Genomic DNA, 20,706 nt, shown 5'->3' on the forward strand with positions numbered 1-20,706 from the left:
TCGGTACTGATATATTTAAGGTTAGACTATTTAGAGGAATACTTTTTGGGGGGGTTCTTTAAGTTTCTTTAAAAAAATTTTTTTTTTTATTTACAATGTGTCGTGAAATTTCAGGTGCACAGTATCGCCACCAGTGTGGCGGCCATCTGTCCCCACAAGACACGACTATAGTACCACGGACTGTATTCCCTCTCATCCCCATGACTGGAGGTTCCCTAACTGGAAGCCTGTATCTCCCACTCCTCTTCCCCCATTTTGCCCATCGCCACCCACCCCTCCCCTCTGGTAAACATCAGTCTATTCTGTGTAAAAGATTCTGTTCATTTGTTTTGTTTTTTTAGATTCCACCCGTGAGTGAAATCACAAGGTGTGTGTCTTTCTCAGTCTGACTTACTTCCCGTAGCATAATACTCCCAAGCTCTATCCCTCTTGTCACACATGGCACAATTTTATCCTTTGTATGGTTACAGGATACTCCCCCCGACCCCGTACATACACACCACATCTTCTTTAGACATGCTTATTTTTGAAGTCAAAAGATCTGAATTAAAAATCTGATTTTGGCAGGATCAAGCCATGTCAGTAATGTAGCTTTAATCAAGTCACAATCTCCCTAGACACCCTGGTTTTGCCACCTTTAAAATGTGGCCCAAGAACCTTCCTTGCCTGTATTACAGAACTGAGATTAAAGTCTATGAAACTATTTTGTAAGTTACATTTCATGTAAAAGCTGAGGTATTTATGTAATTCTACCTGGCCTAGAAGTCACTTTGAAAACATGTTTATATCAACTACCCAATTCAATTTTACAAGCAGCATACTTCGTAATTCCATAAAGTAAGGACTCACCTCTACTTTAGTAGAGCAGTGACTGCCGTATCAAGACACGTGGCAACCATGTCACAGATGAACTATTATGTCTTCAGAGGTATGTGTCTTTGTGAGGATTTCATCCAGAGAGCCTTTCCCCCCTTATAAAATGCTATATTTTTATATTTTACTTTGTCCTAGAATGGACGTGAAGCAAAAGCAGCCAAGGGTTGAGTGAGTGGTGTGGCCAACTGAGCAACCGGCTCTTAGTTTAACCTCAGGTTGTGATCTCAGGGTTGTGAGACCGAGCCCTGCATTAGGCTCTGTGCTCAGCGTGGAGTCCGCTTGAAAGTCTCTCGTCCTCTCTCTAAAATAAATCAATCAATGTTTATAGCAGCAATGGCCATGATTGCCAAACTGTGGAAAGAACACTTAGGGTTAGGGTGCCCTTCAAGATGCCCTTCAACGGACAAATGGATAAGGAAGATGTGGCCCATACACATTATGGAGTATTATGCCTCCATCAGAAAGGATGAATACCCAACTTTTGTAGCAACATGGACAGAGCTGGAAGAGATTATGCTGAGTGAGGTAAGTCAAGCAGAGAGAGTCAATTATCATATGGTTTCACTTCACATGCATAACAAATAGCATGGAGGACAAGGGGAGATGGAGAGAAGGGAGTTGAGGGAAATTGGAAGGGGAGGTGACCCATGAGGACTATGGACTCTGAAAAACAATCTGAGGGTTTTGAAGGGGGGGGTGGAAGGTTGGGGTACCAGGTGGTGGGTATTGGAGAGGGCACGGATTGCATGGAGCACTGGGTGTGATGCAAAAATAATGAATACTGTTACGCTGAAAAGAAATTAAAAAAAAAAAAATCAGTCTTAACAACAACTACAAAAAGCAGCCAGTGGTCCTACCCTGGGTTAGCCTGGTGTAGTTATCACAGACTGTGGCAGGAGTTTGTCCCACCTTCCAATGTAATTTGTATAATTACAAGTTTATTGTTAAAATGGTGACCCCTGAACTAAATTGATGGCAGTGAAACCCTAACTTCCTGCCAGGCCTCTCACGCACCCGAGTGTTTGCCATGCGGACCTGCTCCCCTGGGCCTTCAGTCTCCGCTCCACACTCTGCCCTGCATGTGCCCCGACACACACACACACCTCCTGTGCTGCTTCTCGCCATCCACACAGGAAGCTGGAGCACAGCCATTCTTCTACCCACAGGATAAACCAACCCATCAATGTGCCTTGGAGACCTTGGCTTTCTGACCTTCTCAGTCATTCTTCCTCTCCAGGTGCTTCTCCCTGTCAAACAGGTGGGCGTGGGCAACGGCCATGCTTCAGAAAACTGTCCCCCAGATAGTCAAAATTTTATAGGATAAAATTCACTCTGTGTGCCTGTGTTCACTAACCTAGGACTTACTGAGCAGTTGTACTTACTCCTGGCACAGGGCTAAGTTCTAGATGTGGACTGCTCTTGTCCTCAGAACAACACCAGGACAAGGGACTACTCCGAGCCTCACTCCACATGAGGTACAGAAGGCAGAATAAGTTGTCCAAAGCCACAGAGCACTCAACCCTTGCCTGGTGATGAAGACATAAGCCTCTATGTTCTCCAGGACATGTTGTTTGTAAACCTCTGGTGAAGATAACTGGGAAGCAAATGAATAAAAATTACACAGAACATAATCAACAAAACACTTAAAATCTGGGCCTTGACTGACCCAAAAGAACACTGCATATTCCCTTCTTCCCTGTCTCCCTAAAGAAAGCATTTTTCTTTTGCTCCTCAATTTCCATAAATAAAAGGATTAAGAGGTATAACAAAAAGGATTTTTAGACTGGTATCTCCCCCTCTTTCTTAATTCTGTTCATTGTACAGAATTACAATTGCAGGAAGATTCTCAATTCCTGACATCACACTCTTTGAACAGAATGAGTATTTGTTTCCACTCTCCGCAAATAGGCTAGAAAGGATACATATGCTTCTCATATTTCTGAAATAAAAAATACCATTGATTCCTGGCATACGAAGCAGGATGCTACGCCAGCTAGCCCCAGGTGTACACAGCCCTGCACACATCCCTCTCACAGGCTGCTTACATCCTGTAGTTCGGTTCCAACATCTAAACCACTTTGCTTTGCTGCATGCCTAGCTGACCAAGGTCCTTCCCTTCTCTAAAGGCAATTACCTGGGTGACAAATGCAGGGGAAAAGGTCCCAGGTCTGTCTAGAAGCCAAGAAGCCAGAAATGATTCCAGCAAGAGCAAGTCACTGAACCCTGGACAATTTAGCAGAGACCATGCAAAGACACAGAATTCACATCTTCAGCTCATAAGGCAACAGCTGTCTCGTGCAGGAGAGCGAACGCAAAAGAGGGAGCGAGGACAGCTCAGGGAGCCGCCAGCTCCGACGTCAGCACGAAGCTGTCATCCACTCCAGCGAGCCGTCTGTTCGGAGGCCTGGTCCGGCCACGTGCCCTTCCGTCCTCCCTAGCAATGCAGGCCTTTTCTCCACTCCACTCACGAATTCTATCACTAAATACAACTGGGTGAAACTTCACTTAGTCACATCAATGTTCCTTTGAAGAGATTGACTACTCGCTGCAAATATGGGTCCCAAAGAGATCTCGGGATTCAGACAGGCTCAGGAGAGGGTTTCAGCTGTATGTACCTCCCTCTTCCAACTCAACACCCCACTGTCCAGGTGCCTTTCTCAATGAGACATCCAAAAGGCATCTCAAATTCAGGATATCCACAACTTGACTCATGACCAGCCCCTCTCCTCCCCACATGATTACACTGGGCTCACGTTGGGCATCTAAGATAATCTCTGCACCTTGAGATTCTAAATCGCGTTGGTAAAGTCCTTTTGCTATGCGAGATCACAAATGCCCAGGTTCTGGTGGTTGGGACGAGGGCACCTTTGGGGGCCATTTTTCAGACTGTCACACCACATCACTCAGAGCAAAAGCCCAAGTCCTGAACAATGCCCACAAGTTCCCATGTGATCTAGTCCCACTTCCTAACTGAGCTCATCTCTTCCAATGACTCCTCTCCTCACTGGGTTCCAGCCACGTGATTCATGCTGTTACTCTACACCCGACCATCTCAGGACCTTTGCACTTGCTGTTCCCTCGGCCAGGAAAGCTCTCTCCCTCATTTAAGACTCTACTCAAATGACACCAGCTTATGAGTGAGGCTTTCTCTGGGACTCTGTATGACAAAGTAGTATCATCCGCCCCCACTGGGACACTCCCTTCCATGCTAATATTTTTCAAAGACCATTTATCATCTGATATGCTATCCATCCATCCACGCATCCATCCTCCTCCACAGCAGGATCACAGGGGTGTCTCCCTTCTCAAATCTCCAAGAAATAAGCATGAAGCTGGGACCCAATAAACAGTTGACGAATAAATGAATTTTACTTTACTGGAAAGTTCGTTCCTTGGACACAAGACCTAGTCTAACACAGAACTGAACAAATGTCTGAATGAATGAAAAAAAAATGAATGGGGGAATGACAGAACCCAGTTTTGCATCTAATTTGCTATAGGTATATGGACCAACATCAAATCAAGGGTGTTACTGTTTAGGAATCAGACACAACAGATAAAGTAACTTATTCAGAGAGTCACAACAAAAGTAATATAATTACATAGAAAAAATTCCAGCCAAGCCCCTGACTTTATTGTGCTGTGTCCCTGAACATTTTAGACCTGACACATTTAAGCCATCTGGATTCCTGGTGCTTAGTTCAAATAGTCTTACCAATAAGGCTTCAAGTCGTTAAATTCCAAATTTATTTTTAAGGGAAATTTCGCAGAAATCCCAGAAGCACTAACTTCGCTTACTTCCGCTACATAAAATACGAACATACAGGGAAGAGCTCATTATCCGCACCTGAAGATGCACCCAGGAGCCAACCTGCAGCCCAGGGATGTTCTAGGGACAGACAGAAGCCACTTCAGGTTCATCAGTCTCTAGCTAGTCATCAGCCAGCCAGGGCAGCTCCGGAGGCTCACCATAGCCGTGGAGGACAAGTCAAACCAAAACATTCCTGCTGTGGCTGGACGGCCATGGGAGGGGGCAGTGCCTGGGCAGCGGAGTGGGTGGGGTGGGGTGGGAGAGAGAACCGCAGGGACAACGCCATGCCTGGGAACGGCCTAGTTAGCTGAAGAGCACCTCTGTCACCCAGGGCATCTCTTCTGCACCTTGCAGTGTGATTATGGCCCCACTGCTGACACAGCAGCCCAGCTGGCCACACGACGGCCATGCTGGAGCAGCTCTTCTCCTGCTCGCCTGGGGAGGCCGGCCAGCACGGGCTTTAGTCACACTTGGAAACCGCTTTCTGGGAATCACTCTGTGGGCACGAATGGAAATGAGAACACCACAGTGGCTAGGAATCCTGACCTGGAGAACAGGCCCGCAGGGCTCAAATCAAGCCTCTGTGACTTACTAGCTGTGCCCCGATGGATGCCCCTCAGCTCATCTCCTTACCTCTAAAAAGTCAGCTTACAATTACGGGAGATAGAGCAAGAAAAGCACTCACAGCGCCTTGGCACAAGAGGCTTTCATCTGTGCTGGCAATTACAATAGCTATTATTATATTCCTGCACAGTATATATTAGTCCTGATTCTTTAAAAAAAAAAAAATCACCATTCAAAAATAAAGAATACATCTGCCTTCATCTTTAGTTTAGATTTGTAACAGCAACTCCCGGGGGCTTATCATTTGCTTCCAGCGAAGTATTTGCCTGTAATTAGGGAAAGCTGCCACCAGGCAGATGTCGAGATTAAGCCTGCCTACATGTGGTTTTTTAGTAATTTTCTCCTCAATTCTATTCTTGAATAAAAATATATATACTTATTATTGGAGTGCTCAACAGAAATGATAAATATGAGTAGAAGCCATATTTAAATAGGATAAGCAATGTGAGTTAAGATTTCAAAAGATTTAACTACATAGGTAGGTGGCCACCCAGGATTATTTTTCTAACAAACTATCATCTGATAGAAATCCCTGATTAATGCCCCACATTGCCTCTTTGCTTGGAAAATGGAATAGAACAATGACAAAATACACTTGAAGAAAAAAACAAAAAACAATTTCTCCTAGTCATAATAACCAAGGATGCACACCAGAAGCATGGAGTGAGCTTCTCCAAATTATGTAAGAATTAGTCTTGAGTGGCTCAGTGGGTCCAGCTCTTGATTTTGGCTGAGGCTGTGATCTCAGGGTCGTGAGATCAAGCCCCATGTTGGGCCCAGTGCTCGGCTTGGGATTCTCTCTCCTTCTCCCTCTACCCTTCTTCCTACACATGTGCTCTCTTCCTCAAATAAAATAAAATCTTTAAGAAAAAAAAATCAGTCTCAGCATGGAGATTTTGACTCAGTAGTTCAGGGAAGAAGCCAAAGTCCTCCAGTCATTATTAATGTTATCCTCTTGGGTTAGGAATCACTGTGCAAACTCTTTCTTTTGACAAGGAGTTTTTTGCTCTAAAAACTTTCGCAGAGAACTTTTCTTGATCCCTTAGCCTGCTCCTAAAGTAAGACACGTCCACTTGTCACTCCATGAAGAGAATGAGCTGAGCTACTTCTCGGCCCTTGAAATCAGTAAAAATTCCTTTAGACAATTCACAACAACAGAGCTGCTGAAGGAGATGGAGTAATGGGGGCTGAAACCTTATGGTGGTACCATGAAATCATGTGAATGCTTTTCCTCTAGACCAGCGCTGCCCCACGGGACATGCCAGCTGGCGGAAACGTTGTGTACCTGTGTTTTCCCACAGGGCAGCCACAAGCCACACGTGGTACCGAGTACCTAGAAGTGTGGCTTGTGGCTTTCCTCACTGGAAGCACTGCACCGGACAGATGTCAAACTCTGGCTGTGCATGGCCATCCCAGTGCCTCAGTGTCCGAAGCCCTCGTTTCATTAACCTGTCCAGTACTCGTTCCCCGAGCGCACACCTGCAGCGTGGCACGGGGCAGGCATGGGGACAGAGCATGGAGCAGATACTAAACCCCACCCTCCCCTCATGGAGCTTGCATTCCAATTTTTAATAACTGGCCTCTTTCGTACCACCAGACTCATGTGAGGTACTTGCTCGAAGAACTCTGGGTTAAATGTGTTCTTTAAAATTAGGCTCTTTTAAGGGTGCCTGGGTGGCTCAGTGGGTTAAGCCTCTGCCTTTGGCTCAGGTGATGATCTCAGGGTCCTGGGATCGAGCCCTGAATAGGGCTTCCTGCTCAGAAGGGAGCCTGCTTCCCCCCCACCATCCTTTCTCTGCCTGCCTCTCTGCCTTCTTGTGATCTCTGTCTGTCAAATAAATAAGTAAATAAATAAATCTTAAACAAATAATAAATTAAATTAGGCTCTTTTGAAGCAGAAACACAAATATTCATAGTCCGAGGGACAATACAGTTCAAGGGACTGAAGAAGTCAGAGGACACAGAGTGTCTGCACGAGCACACGAGAGCTTTCCAGAAAGGCAGAACAGCCTCAGCCATGGGCTAACCCGTCTGAATGTTTTTTTCCGAGGGAGGTCCTAAGCCCACCCTGGCCGGGATGACTGGGTAGACAGTGTTAAGAATCACCCACCCCAGGAGTAGGACCAGGGGAGTCCCAGCTGGAATATATTTAACAATTTCCACTGGAGATGGAGTCAGTGGAGAACCACAGACACGACGAGCAAAGGTATTTCCACGCAGCTGTAACAAATACTTGAACTAGGCAGTACACGTTTTCAAGGGATTGTAATTAAAAATTAAGAGATGAAGAAAAGTAAGAACGGCAGTTTGATTAGAAAATTTTTAAAGATCACCAGCTAGCAAAGGAAGGACCCCAGGCAAGACCACTACTACTAACCTTGGGCTCTTCCCCCTCCCACCACGCAACACCGCGCAGGGGCTGAGTTGGCAGACCCCCCCCCTCAGCAGTTTCTCGGGCCCTGAATGGAGCAGCGGGACACATCAACCGGTAATGGCTGCACCCCGGTCAAGGACAAGTGCTACTAGAAATGACCAGAAAGGGGCACCTCGGTGGAAGGTGCCTGACAGAAGGAGCAAGGGTTGTTCGTTCGGAATGGCTGCATTTGGATCACTGTAATCAATGAAACCCCAGAACTAAGATAATTCACCAGCAACCTTACCTAGTTCTGGGGGCAGAACGGTCAGGCGATTCCCCTGAATGTGGAGTTCCTTAAGCTGAGTAAGCTCCCCGATTTCTTTAGGCAGCGAGATCAGGTCGTTATCCCTAAGGCTGAGCTAAATACAAGAAAACAAGGAGTTGTCAAAACAGTGTTCACGTACAGACGCGCTCAACAGCAACTCTCGTCCTTCCCCGTGCCCTCTCTCCTCTGAAGGCTCAGTCCCTTCAATTTATTTACAAGTGTTTGCAGATGGATCAGATACAGCAGCAGGAGGAGTGGTTGATTCCCGCAAAACAAACTGTACTCCTGCTCAAATTGACTTGATTCCACTCCTACAAGGGCTGCAGAAGTGAATTGATTTTCTAAGAATTTAGATAAATTACTTACTATCTGCAACTTTGTGAGCTTCCCAATATCTGGCGGCAGGATTTCAAAATCGTTGTCACTTAGATAGAGTGCACGCAGGGTGGCTGCAAATTAAACAGCAATGTATAAACAGGGTGGCACGGAATCCAACCATTTGAGGTCTGATCAATACGAGGGAGTCAGCTTTGATTAATAACCCTGGCTCGGTGAAAAGCCTGTGACACACCTAGGGCTCACAATAATAAGAAGCAGGTCAAACTTAGATTTACTGGCTTATTGTGGGGCTGGTGTGTTCAGGAAAACATCTATATCCAAGAGGACTGACGCAATTAACAACTCTGGGCACCAGCAATGTTTGGCACAGGGTTTCAAGACGCTTTCAAAAAAGATCGCAGTTTTTCTTCTATTATTTCTGATTCATATTTATGCTTTGCATCCGAAAGGTAACCAAGAAAACCAGTGACACTTGTATCAATGCTGAGGGCAAAGGGGTTCAATCACTGAAATGCAACTCTGTTAAAAATAAATAACTAAAAGGCTTTCAGGTGAGGAAGACCATAACCCAGGTCACTGTTTCCGTAATCAGACTAAGTATTATTAACTATTTCTCTAGCCTTAACAACAAAAATAAATGAAGAAAAAAGAGTGAACATGATGACAGGGAGTTTAAAACTACAGAAACCCTAACTCAGGTAGAATACTGGTGACCAGCAATTTGTTCACAATATTACACAGCGATAACATGACCCCCAAACTATGGAAGGAGAACATTCTAAGGCACCTTTTTGATCCCTAACCAAAAAGGAGACAATGATCCGATGTCTGTTTTGTTTGCTTACAGGTATTAAATTACATTCTAATGTTTTAAAATTCGACAGAACTCTGTGTCAATATACACAACAACATCTCCTTTATGGCCCAAGAAAATATTTTAGAATTGGCTTCATGTGCTTGAGAAAGTCTGGGAATGAGAATATGCATAAGGTTATAAATGAAATTTTGGAGATGAGCTCAGAAAATTCAGAATTGCTGGATGCCATACGTGTCACTATTTGGAGAAGCAGAACACTCATTTAAGAAAAGCAAATCTTTCCTAAATATTTTGTGAGTTCTCAGAAAAAAATCAGTTTTTCCTCATTTTTTATGAGTATCTGCAGCAAGCAATTTGTTTGCATAGAATACAGGTAAAAAGATAAAGTGTGTTTATCTGTGACAAATGGTTTCTCCATGTTTGATTGCCTACTACACACAAAAGAGACTAGATCTTTTTAAAACACAACAAGAATCCTGCTTGGAAATGTCAAAAAAAATTCTGTTACTGGTTTATTAAGGGATATTTTTAATAAATAATCAGTTGGAATATCTTTGGAGAAATGGCTTACAAAGGGTTAACAGCAACAAGGGAGGACACATGCATTATCGTATTTTCTTGGCACGCTCTTTAAAAAGAAAGTCAAGTTCTTTAGCTAAATGTGAGACTTGATCTCATTTAGGTACATAATCTCCATCCGGAAGTTAATATGACATTACTAAGTCCACTTGAGCGCAATGGTGTCGGATAACTATATATCAAATATACATACTGCTGAGCTATGAAGGAATATTCAAAAGAAATGTGTGAAGAAAAAAATATATACGTCCAATAATTTCTCTTGGAGTTGGGGCCCTGGCAAATAAATTTCACTTTCAGAACGCAAAGTACCATTTTAAGGAGATTTATAGAATTAAAAGTTTCTTACTAAGGTAGAAGAAGTTTCCGGGAAGAGAATGTTCATTCAAGTTGTTGTAAGTCAAATCAAGGACCTCAAGAGCTGGGAGAGAGCCAAATCCTCGAGGCAAAGTGTTTAGTCTATTCATGCTGTAATGGGGGGGAAAAAAAATCCAATACGTCACACATAAAACATATGTTCAGACAATACTCACATCACCTCTGTGTCACAGGCCTAAGAGCTGAATGTGAGAGACAGGAAGCTCTTAGAAGAGGCCGTGATTCTACCATCACTTAATGTTCTTTTAACCAACACAGGAATTGCACTCAGATGAAACATCTGAAAATGGTTACGAAACATCTGAAAATGGCTCCTCATTTTCTGCCATGACACTCACTGTGTTACAGAGAAACTTCAATCATCGCAAAGTATCTGCCCTTCCAGAGAACTTCCTCAGGTATGTGGTAACAATAATTCCTCAAAAGATGCAGAGAAACTAGGTCTCTAGGTCTCAAGCCTTCTCATACTAGATACAATCCTGTCCATACCTGCTAACCCACCAGCCCTGTCACACAAGAAAGAGCTGATGGCACAAGAGGAAACCAAGAGAAAAGTAATTTCTACCTCTTGGGTAGAAAAATCATTGGTTAAATTATACTTAATAAAATGGGTAGCTCAGTCGGTTAAGCATCTGTCTTTAACTCAGGTCATGATCCCAGGGTCCTGGGATGGAGCCCCACATCGGGCTCCCTGCTCAGTGAGGAGCCTGCTTCCCCCACTGCCTGCCACTCCCCCCAGCTTATGCTCTATATCTTTCTCTATCAAATAAATAAATAAAAATCTTTTAAAAAAGTAAAAATAAAATAACCTCCAAGACCATTTGTGGCAATGACAACAACTGATATTTTCTACCAATTTACAATCTGTGAAGCACATCTGTATCAAGTATTCACCCGAGTCACCAAAACTTTCATGTAACACATTCTGCCATGAATACAGTAACAACAACTTTTCTGACTCCCCCGGTAGGGGTTGAAGGGGGAAAAGTTCAGAAATATGTTTCTTTCTTTCAATACTGTTCTAAGCTTCCCATTCTCGAAAATCACCAATCAAGGTTTTCCTTCCAAACACAGGAGACGTCTGGAAAGTAACGTGCAGGAAAGCCTGGGTTAGCCTTCCTCGGAGGGAGCAGGCATCTCGGGCGCTTCCAGCCACTCTCCAGCCTACAGCGAGCCTGACACTGGCCACCTCCTGGTGGCAAGAACCTACTGAACTCAAGGTTCTTCTTCTCTTTGAGGAACACACCAATCCCCTCCGTGCGTCAGGAACATCGGTGCAGCCAGCAGCAGCAACAGCAGGAAGCTCACTAACCCAGCAGGCAGAAAGGAAGACTTCCCTTTAACAAACGCAGACGAGGGCCCAGAAGTACCACTGGCTACGAACAAAGCAAGGAGCGCGGGGCCCACTGGCGGCTTCTCTGCGCACTAGCACATTCGGGAGCTCCAACCATCTTCATGTGCACGCAGGGGACCGCTGCTCCCGGGGCCCCTCAGACAGCATGGGCGCTCCTGGCTCCCAGACCCCCCTGAGAGGTCAGAGCAGAGGCGGGGGCAGTACAGAGCGAGGTGAGAGGAGCAGTCCGGCTCCAGCACGGCTAGCTGGGTGACCTCAGGGAAGTGAGTCAGCGTCTCTGAGACCCAGTTTCTTCAACTGAAAAATGAGGACAGCCGTACCTTCCCAGCAGAATCGGCAGGAGGAAGAGAGCTGAAAAATCTGAAGCCTGGTAGAAAGATCTATGGCTTGCAGATGGCTCTGAAGAACGGAGAGCTGGAACTACAATCAGCTTTCAGGAAGTCACTGAGAAACATTGTGCCTCAGCCTCCAACAGGTAAGCCCACCCTGGCAGAAGACCGCTGTGGGCCGCCTGAACTATCCAGCGTGGTTTTCCTATTTGTGTGCTGCCAGCGGACTCTCACATTACTCCAGAGCTCACAAAGTCGCTGAGGGCACACTCATAACATAATGGTATAAATTCTCAACTGCCTCTGGATATTTTCCCAGTGTGTTCTAGAATGGGAAAGTGCCTGTCTGTGATGTAGAAATTTGTAAAGATGTATAAAACCAGATAGTTGAAGGCTGGTCACCATCTTTTTTTCTTTCTCTTTTACACAAGCTAGGAAGGGCCGTACTTAATGCTCCCCCTTCTGGAACGTTCCGACTGCTGGAGGTCCTCTCGTGCTCTTCTTGCTTCAATAAAACCTTCTTAGCTAAAGGTAGTAATTTTTCTCATAGCCACGGTGACCTGTTCCTACACTTAGCCAAAAAAGAAAAAAAAAAATTCAAATCTGTGAACACTTAACCCCATACTTGGTGAAAACTTCTAAATTTCACAAGATGAGCTCCAGCATCTCACGGGGTCAAAAATTATTCCAGAAGAGTTGGACATGATGCTTCGGCAGTCAGATTATCCCAGAGGCATTTCACCAACAAATAGCTGACGTGGCTTTATATCTTGGGGAAATTAACACTGTAAAATGAACCATGTTTAAAGAATTAACAATATAATGCAGCTTGACTTATTCAGAGGACCTAAAACTCCTCTCAGGTCTGGGCATCATCAGAATAAACACATAATACTAGAGAAGATTTTAAAAACGACTTCTAGTTCAGCACGTTATTTGAAATCTGCCTATGTGTGGCCCAAATGCTCTGCTGTAGGGTGTCCTGTGTGTATATACGTAATTTTTACTCTGATTCCAGTAGCGTTAACATTCAGTGTTATGTCAGTTTCAGGTGTGCAATACGGGGATTCCACACGTCATGTCATATATTACCCTGTGCTCATCGCCACAGGTACCCTCCTAGTCCCCTTCACCCATTTTACCCAACCCCCACCCCCCATTCCACTCCCCTCTGGTAACCATCAGTTTGTTCTCTCTAGTTAAGTGTCTGTTTTTTCAGTTGGTTTCTGTCTTTGTTCATTTGTTGTGCTTCTTAAATTCCCCATGAGTGAGATCATATAGTATTTGTCTTTCTCGGACTTCTTTAACTAGCATCACACTCCCTAGATCCATTCATGCTGTTGCAAATGGCCAAGAATCCATTCTTCCTTATGGCTGAGCAGTACTCTATTGTGTGTATATACACCTCTTACTCCTCACTCATTTATCGACTGAAGGACACTTGGGTTACTTTCATAATTTGGCTATGGTAAATAATGACGCAATAAACATAGGGGTGCATAAAACTTTTCAAATTAGTGTTTTAGCTTTCTTTAGGAAAATACCCAGGAGTGGGATTACTGGACCACAGAGTAGTTCTATTTTAATTTTTTGAGGCACCTCCATACTGTCTTCCACGGAGGCTGCATCAGTCTGCATTTCCACCAACAGCACACGAGGGTTCCTTTTTCTTCACATCCTCACCAACACCGGGTGTTTCTTGACTTCTGGGATTTTGGTTGTTCTGAAAGGTGTGAGATGGTATCTCATTGTGGTTTTGATTTGTGTTTCCCTGAGATGAGTGACGTTGGACATGTGTCTGTTGGCTATTCTGGACGTTTTCTTTGGAGAAATGTTTGTTCAGGTCTTCTGCCCATTTTTTAATTGGATTATTTACTTTTTTGGTGTTGAGTTTTTTTGGTGTGTATATTTTTATTTGGGCCACTTAGTCTAAGGACTCCTCTGTCTATGACTTGCCTTACACAGGGTTATGTAGGTATAATTCTTTATGCCATTTGAGGACAGAAATATCCTTTATTGAAACTCATGTTAATTCCTCTCCCATTCTCCCATAGAATGAAGAATTTTTGTTCAAACTTTGACAACCCCATCTATACAGCTATGTAATTAAATACAGAAAGCTTTACACAATCAATACAATACTGAGAGCCAAAATGCAAACAGCTCTGAAGATAAGAAGGAACTAAGATATGTTTGGTTAAAAAAAAGAAGAAACAGAAAACTTTATAACTCTGTCCTAAGGTGCCTCCAACCCAACCCAACAACACCTGAGCTCGTGATGTTCTTTCCACAACCCTCCCTGTCTTTACTTCCATTTCAGCTGCCCATGATCCAGCCCAAGGCATCCCCCCACGCCATCAGCTACCATCCGGTCTGTTTTACCTCCTAGGCATTTTTCACATAAAACCCCTCCCCCACCTTCACTGTCACTGCCCTCATTCTCCTAGAACACTCATCTCCAGCACACTTATGGGTCGGTCTCCTGACCTCGAGCCCTACCTACCTCAACCTCCCCTCCACATGACCTTCTGTACAAAAATCCAACCTCTTCTCATAGCTGCTAGTCTGCTGGGAAAACTCCTCCATGGGCAGCAGGACACAATCAAAGCCCCTTTCCTCGGCACACAGGGCCCTTCACCAGCCTCTGCCTCCCTGCCGTTCCAGCTGTGTATTTACCGCTGTCTCCCAGCTGTGATGTACGCTCCAGAACTCATGACTCTGAGATCAAGAGTAAGAAGCCCTGGGGTGCCTGGGTGGCTCAGTGGGTTAGGCATCTGCCTTCAGCTAGGGTCATGATCCCAGGATCCTGGGATTGAGTCCTGCATCAGGCTCCTTGCTCAGACTGGAGCCTGCTTCTCCCTCTGCCCCTCCTGCTTGTGCTCTTTCTCTTTCTGACAAATAAATAAAATCTTAAAAAAAAAAAAAAGATGGGGCATCTGGGTGGCTCAGGCCCAGAGCCCCGCATCGGGCGCTCTGCTCAGCAGGGAGCCAGCTTCCTTCTCTCTGGTACCCGGGACAGTGGCTGACCCACCGCTGGGCGCTCAGGTAGTACTCAGTAACTAAACAGCAGACCTTCATGCGTCTTCAGTGGGCCTCCCCCTTCCCTTCTCACTCCCTGCCTCACACTTTACACTCAGCAACACTCAACGGCCTGCAGTCCTGGAACGTGTGATACTCTGAGCTCTGCATCCGGTCTTTCCCGCAGGCCGAGAGGCCTTCCCTCTGCTGCTGCGTCTGACAAATTCGGTTTCCTGCATCAAGTTTCAGCTCAAATACCGCCCCCTGTAGGAACCCCTCACCTGTGGAGGAACACCCAACCCCTCTCCACAGCCCTGAGACAACCTCGGGCGTGTCCGTGGCCCCTCACAGACTCTGGCTCCTCCACAGCCCACACTGCCCCAGACGTAAGGCCAAGGACTGAGATTTTCGCCACTGAGTCCCAACACGAGCAAGGTCCCTGATATAGGCTGCAGTGAAATAGTAAATAAAACGATGACGATGATGGTGCTGGGGATAACAGCTAGCATTGACATGCTGTTTACTATCCAGCAGGTACTACTCCTAATGCCTTATAGATAAATAACTCGTTAAATACATGAATCCGCGAATTAACAATGAGAATGTAAGGAGTTTTTTTTAAGATTTTGTTTGTTTATTTGAGAGAGAGAGAGAGAGAGAGAAGAAAGAGAGCCAGCATGAGTGGGGGGAGGGGGGAGGAGCAGAGAAAGAGGGATGAGCAGACCCCCTGCTGAGCAGGAAGCCCAATGGGGGGGTGGCGCACACCTCAATCCTCAGGACCTGAGCTGAAAGGAGATGCTTAGCCGACTGAGCCATCCAGGCACCCTAGGAATATATCTAATCTATATATCTAGCAAATACATCTAGCTTTAGCTTCTAGGCTTACACACAAATTAAAACACAGGACTTAATTTTCAAAACAAGGTGTAAGCAAAGGATCCTTTCTTTTCTGCTTTGCAAGATGGGTGTACAATCTCCATATTTGGAGGGGGGAAAAGCCATCTGATTTAAGTGATGCCCCCCCTTTTAAGCTCTACTTCCCTCAGACCTCAGGAAAAAGAATGCTCATAGATCTTTCCAAGATTATCTCTTAACCAGAGTGAACATGATGAGTGTCTCCTCAAATTCCCTGTGGAAAGAAGGAGCTGGACTAAAAAATCATTCCATGAATAAGGGTTTTTTTGTTTTGTTTTGTTCTTGTGATTGCTTCCTATTAAATTGATAGACACGTGGCCAGCTTGTATCACCACTGCATGTAAATCACTAGCTAGATCAGAGCATGTAATGGCTATCAGTTGACAGATATCCTGCTTCACACGGCAGATGAAGCATGCGTGGGCAACTGCATCTACGAGCTACAACAGGGAAGATGGAATTCGGGAGCCCAAGTTCTGGGGACGTCTGTGGTGTTCAATGAAGGGCCGGACCCTGGATAACGGGGTTCTCTACCTAGTTCGGTCATGAAGCGCAGGGGCACCAGGAGTGAGTCACTGGAGCTCTCACACGGGGCTTGCCTTCCTCTCCTGGAAACGAAAGCAGTATGCCAGCCCTCCCTCCCTCAGAACCATTTGGAGGGTCAAACACTGGCATGAGGACTTTGAAAACTATAAAGCAATAGACGTTATTACTATTATTCACTGCTGCCTGGTTCGGCCACCTCGGCTGAGTCAAACCTCCTCTCTTCACCTTCGCATAAAGACAGACAGAGGATTATAACCACTGCGCTATATAAAAGAGCTGTAAAGAATCAATGAGGCATGTTCGGAAGCGGATCCTCCCTGCCTCCAGAGAAGGAAGGCGCTTTTCTTAACGACTTCTACTTAACACAGAGAGAAAGATCAACCAGTTACAACCACTCTGAACAGTTAATGCTACACAAATGAGTCCCTTCCTGGTCCATGTTAACTGAAATAAAATTTTGTTGGAAACAAACTATGATTAAAAAAAAAAAAAAAAAAACTCCCTTATGGTACCAACAATTTGGTTTTCAATGACTTCTCTAATAGATACGCACTAACGCAGGCCACTGAAAAGAAGTATTAAAACAATAAAACTTTTCTTAAAAACCTGCCACCAGAAAAAAGCTGGAGGTCAGTCCCCACTCGGTGACAGCACATGTGCTCCCACCTGCACCCACAGCCTGTACCCCCTTTCCTTCCCCATCCACCCATACTCACCCCAAGTTCAGGTGTTTCAGCTTCTGAAGGCTGCTGATCTGTGTGGGCAGCTCCTCAATCTGGTTATTAAAAAAGTTGAGCACTTCCAAATTCTTCAGCTCTGCTATGTTTGGTGGCACCACTACGGAAACAAAGTTGCTGAGTGTGAATACAGGGCCCTGTGCCTCGCAAGGAGTGCCAGCAACACATTTTGTTTTTCTTTCTCAGGAAAGAGAGATGAAACTTGAATATGACCATCTGATTCACATATACAAGTCTTATTTTTTTGGTGGGTTTTTCTTAGGTTAGTAACTCAGTCGAGTAGAAATGGAAATGTTCCCTCAAAGGGCAAAAGAGAGTTTGAGAGTGCCATAAACAGCCCGTAAGAGAGTGTTCCCAAGCACAAATGCTTGTATTATTGTCATACAATGTCTCATAAGCATGACTGCTTCCTTTGGTTTTTTTTGTTAGGTTGGTTGGGTTTTTGTTGGTTTTTTTTTTTCTTTTTTGCACCTCCACCAGAAGAAAGACTGCAAATTCCAGATCCTTCCTGGGTGATGATACATTCGTCAAGCTGTTTCAATAGTCGAATATCTGAAGAGCTGTTCTCTTAACACTGCACTAAATCACAATGTAAGTTCAACATTAAAGGATGAAATATTCAACCTGTCTCGTTTATGATTTTGGCTTCTGGTCTTTACACCTTGATCAATACATACACACACACACACACACACACACACACACAGAGTTTACATCAGATTAGCAACAGATCAATGCACTGTTATTACACAGAAATACGAAAAACCAACTCAGAAGCATGATATGAATACCGGCATACAGATCAAAGGTTAAAATAAACCAGTGAGGGCCTAAGAGTCTTCTTTCCCTGGAGTATATACTTGCAAATACCGAAGTAAAAGCCAAAGGCATCTTTACCTCAAAAGTACGAACTCTCCATTGATGGCGGAAAGACTCCCAACAGATGATACTTTATGTATCTCAGTCTCTGAGTCAGTCTTCTACAAACATGTGTCACGGGCCATCAGCTTGTCCATGATTCATGTAACGTCTCCCGCTGAGACGACCCAGGCTAGCCACACCGCTGACATGAGCCTTGGGTCCAGCACAAGAAAGTGTCACGTCTTATGTAATTTACTTCCCATGCCAACAGCACCCTCGGGGGCAGGAAAGGGGGCTCCGGAAGACTGGGAGCCCCTTTGCTTTGAGCCACTACACAGGAATGCATCAGATTCCAAACAGACATCGAAACTATTTCAGGAGGTAGCCAGTGCCGGAAGTCCAGGGGGGAAGTCCCAGCGGAACAAAAGAAAAGAGGACAGGCGCGCTGTTCATTACAGTTCCGAGTCCTCAATTTTAGCTCATAAAATGTCTAAGGCATCGGTGACCTGACTTCTTTTAGAGGAAAGAAGGCTTGGTAAAAAGGCAAGAGAAATGCTTTCACCGGGGGAAGGGACTGTGAAGAATATGAATCAGTCTGGATCCAGACACTTGGGAGGTGGCAGTGGTCCAGATGGAAAATGAGCAAGGCGTGGATTAGTTACTGAAGTGGCTGGTCGGGGGCTGGAGAGAAAAGGACAGGTTGTAATGGGAAAATGGAGGCAGCTGGAAATCACCTCCAGAACCCGTACTCTTAGACACCATCCGGAATGCATATGAGCCCTATCTGTACAATTTGGCCCTAAAAGCACGCTGCTAGGTGTGTAGTCAGTAACACGCTCTCCGGCGAATGAACAGTATTCACTATGAGTAAATGAACACCGATTCCTCGTGCCTGCGGAGTCTCTGGATCTTATCTGTTCTCTCCCTAGGACGCAAAGTGTGTGAGACACAGCTCGACGATGACCACCGGCCCACTCCGGGGGCCTCACCCTCTCCCCCACTTCACCCTCCAGCTCCCACTAAGCTTCTCTCACGGCATTCATCAGATTACTCTGAAGAGCAATAAGGAAAGTTAGCGTAACCGGGAGAAAATGATGATCTCAATCTAGCCACAAACCAAGAATAATGCAGCGAGAATTACTGCCTGCTTTCCCAAAGTTACTTTGCCAATGCAATTAAATGCTGGTCTGAAGGTATCGCCTTTTTGACGGGATGAGAGATTATTTCACTCTCTTTGCTAAATCAGTCCAATTTAAGACCACAAATTATGCTAAATGTGATTTAGGGTTTTGTTTTGTGGACACAAACAATAACCCTACATTCAATTTACTCAACCTCTCCCGGCCTTTTGTATGCATGTGAATTTTGTGTTTAAGACTCCATTCAAGCTACAGGGGGGAAATATTACACAGCTCCTACTCTCTCTCCACTACGGTACTCCCCCTACCTGACCACAGTGAATATCAGAAGAAATTAACATTCAGACCTTAGATGGGACAGCATTCATTCTCTCAACCAGTACTGAGAAAACGCTTGTGATGTCTACACGATCCCACTTTTAACACCTAGCATTTCAAGACTTCTGGGATAAGGTAAGAAAGGCAAGTTATTCAAAGTAAGTAACCAAAGAAGGAGTATCAGAGTCGATAAATGGAAATAGGTCTAGTGTCTGAAAAACAAACTAATAATAAAACTGTCCACCAAAACAAACAAATGAATAAATAACCAGTTAGCAAGATGAGGTGTCCAAGAACGGAATTATGTACACACGTGACTTGAACAAATTCAGCTGTTACGGAAAAAATCGGGAGTAGCATGTCCCCAGTCAGAATACTCCGGTGAAAATTTTTCAAAGATCTCCACGTGACGCATTTGTATGAAGTATTTTAAAACATAAGTGAACAGTCAGCCTCGAGATATTCCTTGTTACGCCTTGGCAACATTCCTTTTCATCAATCCATCCAGTCTGTCACCACGACCCCAGCCGTACACACCCACACAGTCTGCACACCACCAGGGGCTGAGCTCACAAGGGAAACGGAGGTGGCGTCATGTGTGACCCCAGGAGTCTGGACCCTTTCAAAGTCCTCTCCCACTGGCTTTAGCAGTCTCTGATTCTCAAAAAGAGCTGGATGACGAAAATCAATGATACAGATTTAAATAATGCAACAAATGGGGCCCTCAATTAGGAAGCTCAGTCATGTAGAACTTGGCTTATGACAGAGAATTTAGGATCATTTTCTGTCAAAAACGACCGCTTTAATTTTGAGACTCCAGTTGCTGCAGCTGAGAAAAAGGTCCCCAGTCACTCTCAGGTGTCCCCTGGCTCCTAAATGCCTCCTTCTGTGTCCATCGCAGGATCACATGACTGGTGGAAGCCATCTGGGTCCAGAGCAGAGGGGACAGAGATGGGGTCCTGCCACCCCAAAAGCTATGGCCCCAGACCAGTCTCAGGTTATCTTCTGGCAGTTACAATGATTCAGACCCTCCTTCCTTCCAAGGCTCCTCAGTCCAGTGCTCGAACGTTATTCCAGTTTTGTGGGAGAAGCATGTGCCACCCGTAGACTCAGCGGTCAGTCCTTGCGGTCTGGGGACAGTCCCACAACAAGAAGCCCAAGTCCCTGGGCAGGCTCACGAGTCTGGGCCAGAAGGGGACTCAGCTAACCTCCTGTACTGACACCTGCTGGAAAGCAACTCTGGCTGGCGGGAAGCCTCAGCACCCACACGCGGGACACGCCGGAGAGACCAGAGCCTCCGACCCTGAAAGACAGCAGACCCCATAACCAGCAACATCGCCTGCCTCCCCCAGAAGGAAAACCTCAATAAATGATTGTTTCAGCA

General features: G+C 45.2%; 1 protein-coding gene across 8 annotated transcripts in view; it reads right to left on the minus strand.

Annotated features, from left to right (window-relative positions):
• Positions 1-20,706, minus strand: part of RSU1 (Ras suppressor protein 1) — a 185,467-nt gene that overhangs the window by 119,255 nt on the left and 45,506 nt on the right. For all 8 annotated transcript variants that reach the window (XM_082742018.1, XM_082742012.1, XM_082742013.1 and 5 more), the window contains 4 exons: positions 16,984-17,104; positions 10,077-10,195; positions 8,359-8,441; positions 7,972-8,086 (listed from right to left, as the gene is read on the minus strand). In XM_082742018.1, the coding sequence (XP_082598144.1) occupies positions 7,972-8,086; positions 8,359-8,441; positions 10,077-10,195; positions 16,984-17,104 (438 nt within the window). The remainder of the gene's footprint in view (positions 1-7,971; positions 8,087-8,358; positions 8,442-10,076; positions 10,196-16,983; positions 17,105-20,706) is intronic.

This window comes from Mustela nivalis, assembly GCF_964662115.1.
Source record: "Mustela nivalis genome assembly, chromosome: 7".
Classification (NCBI taxonomy): Eukaryota; Metazoa; Chordata; class Mammalia; order Carnivora; family Mustelidae; genus Mustela; species Mustela nivalis.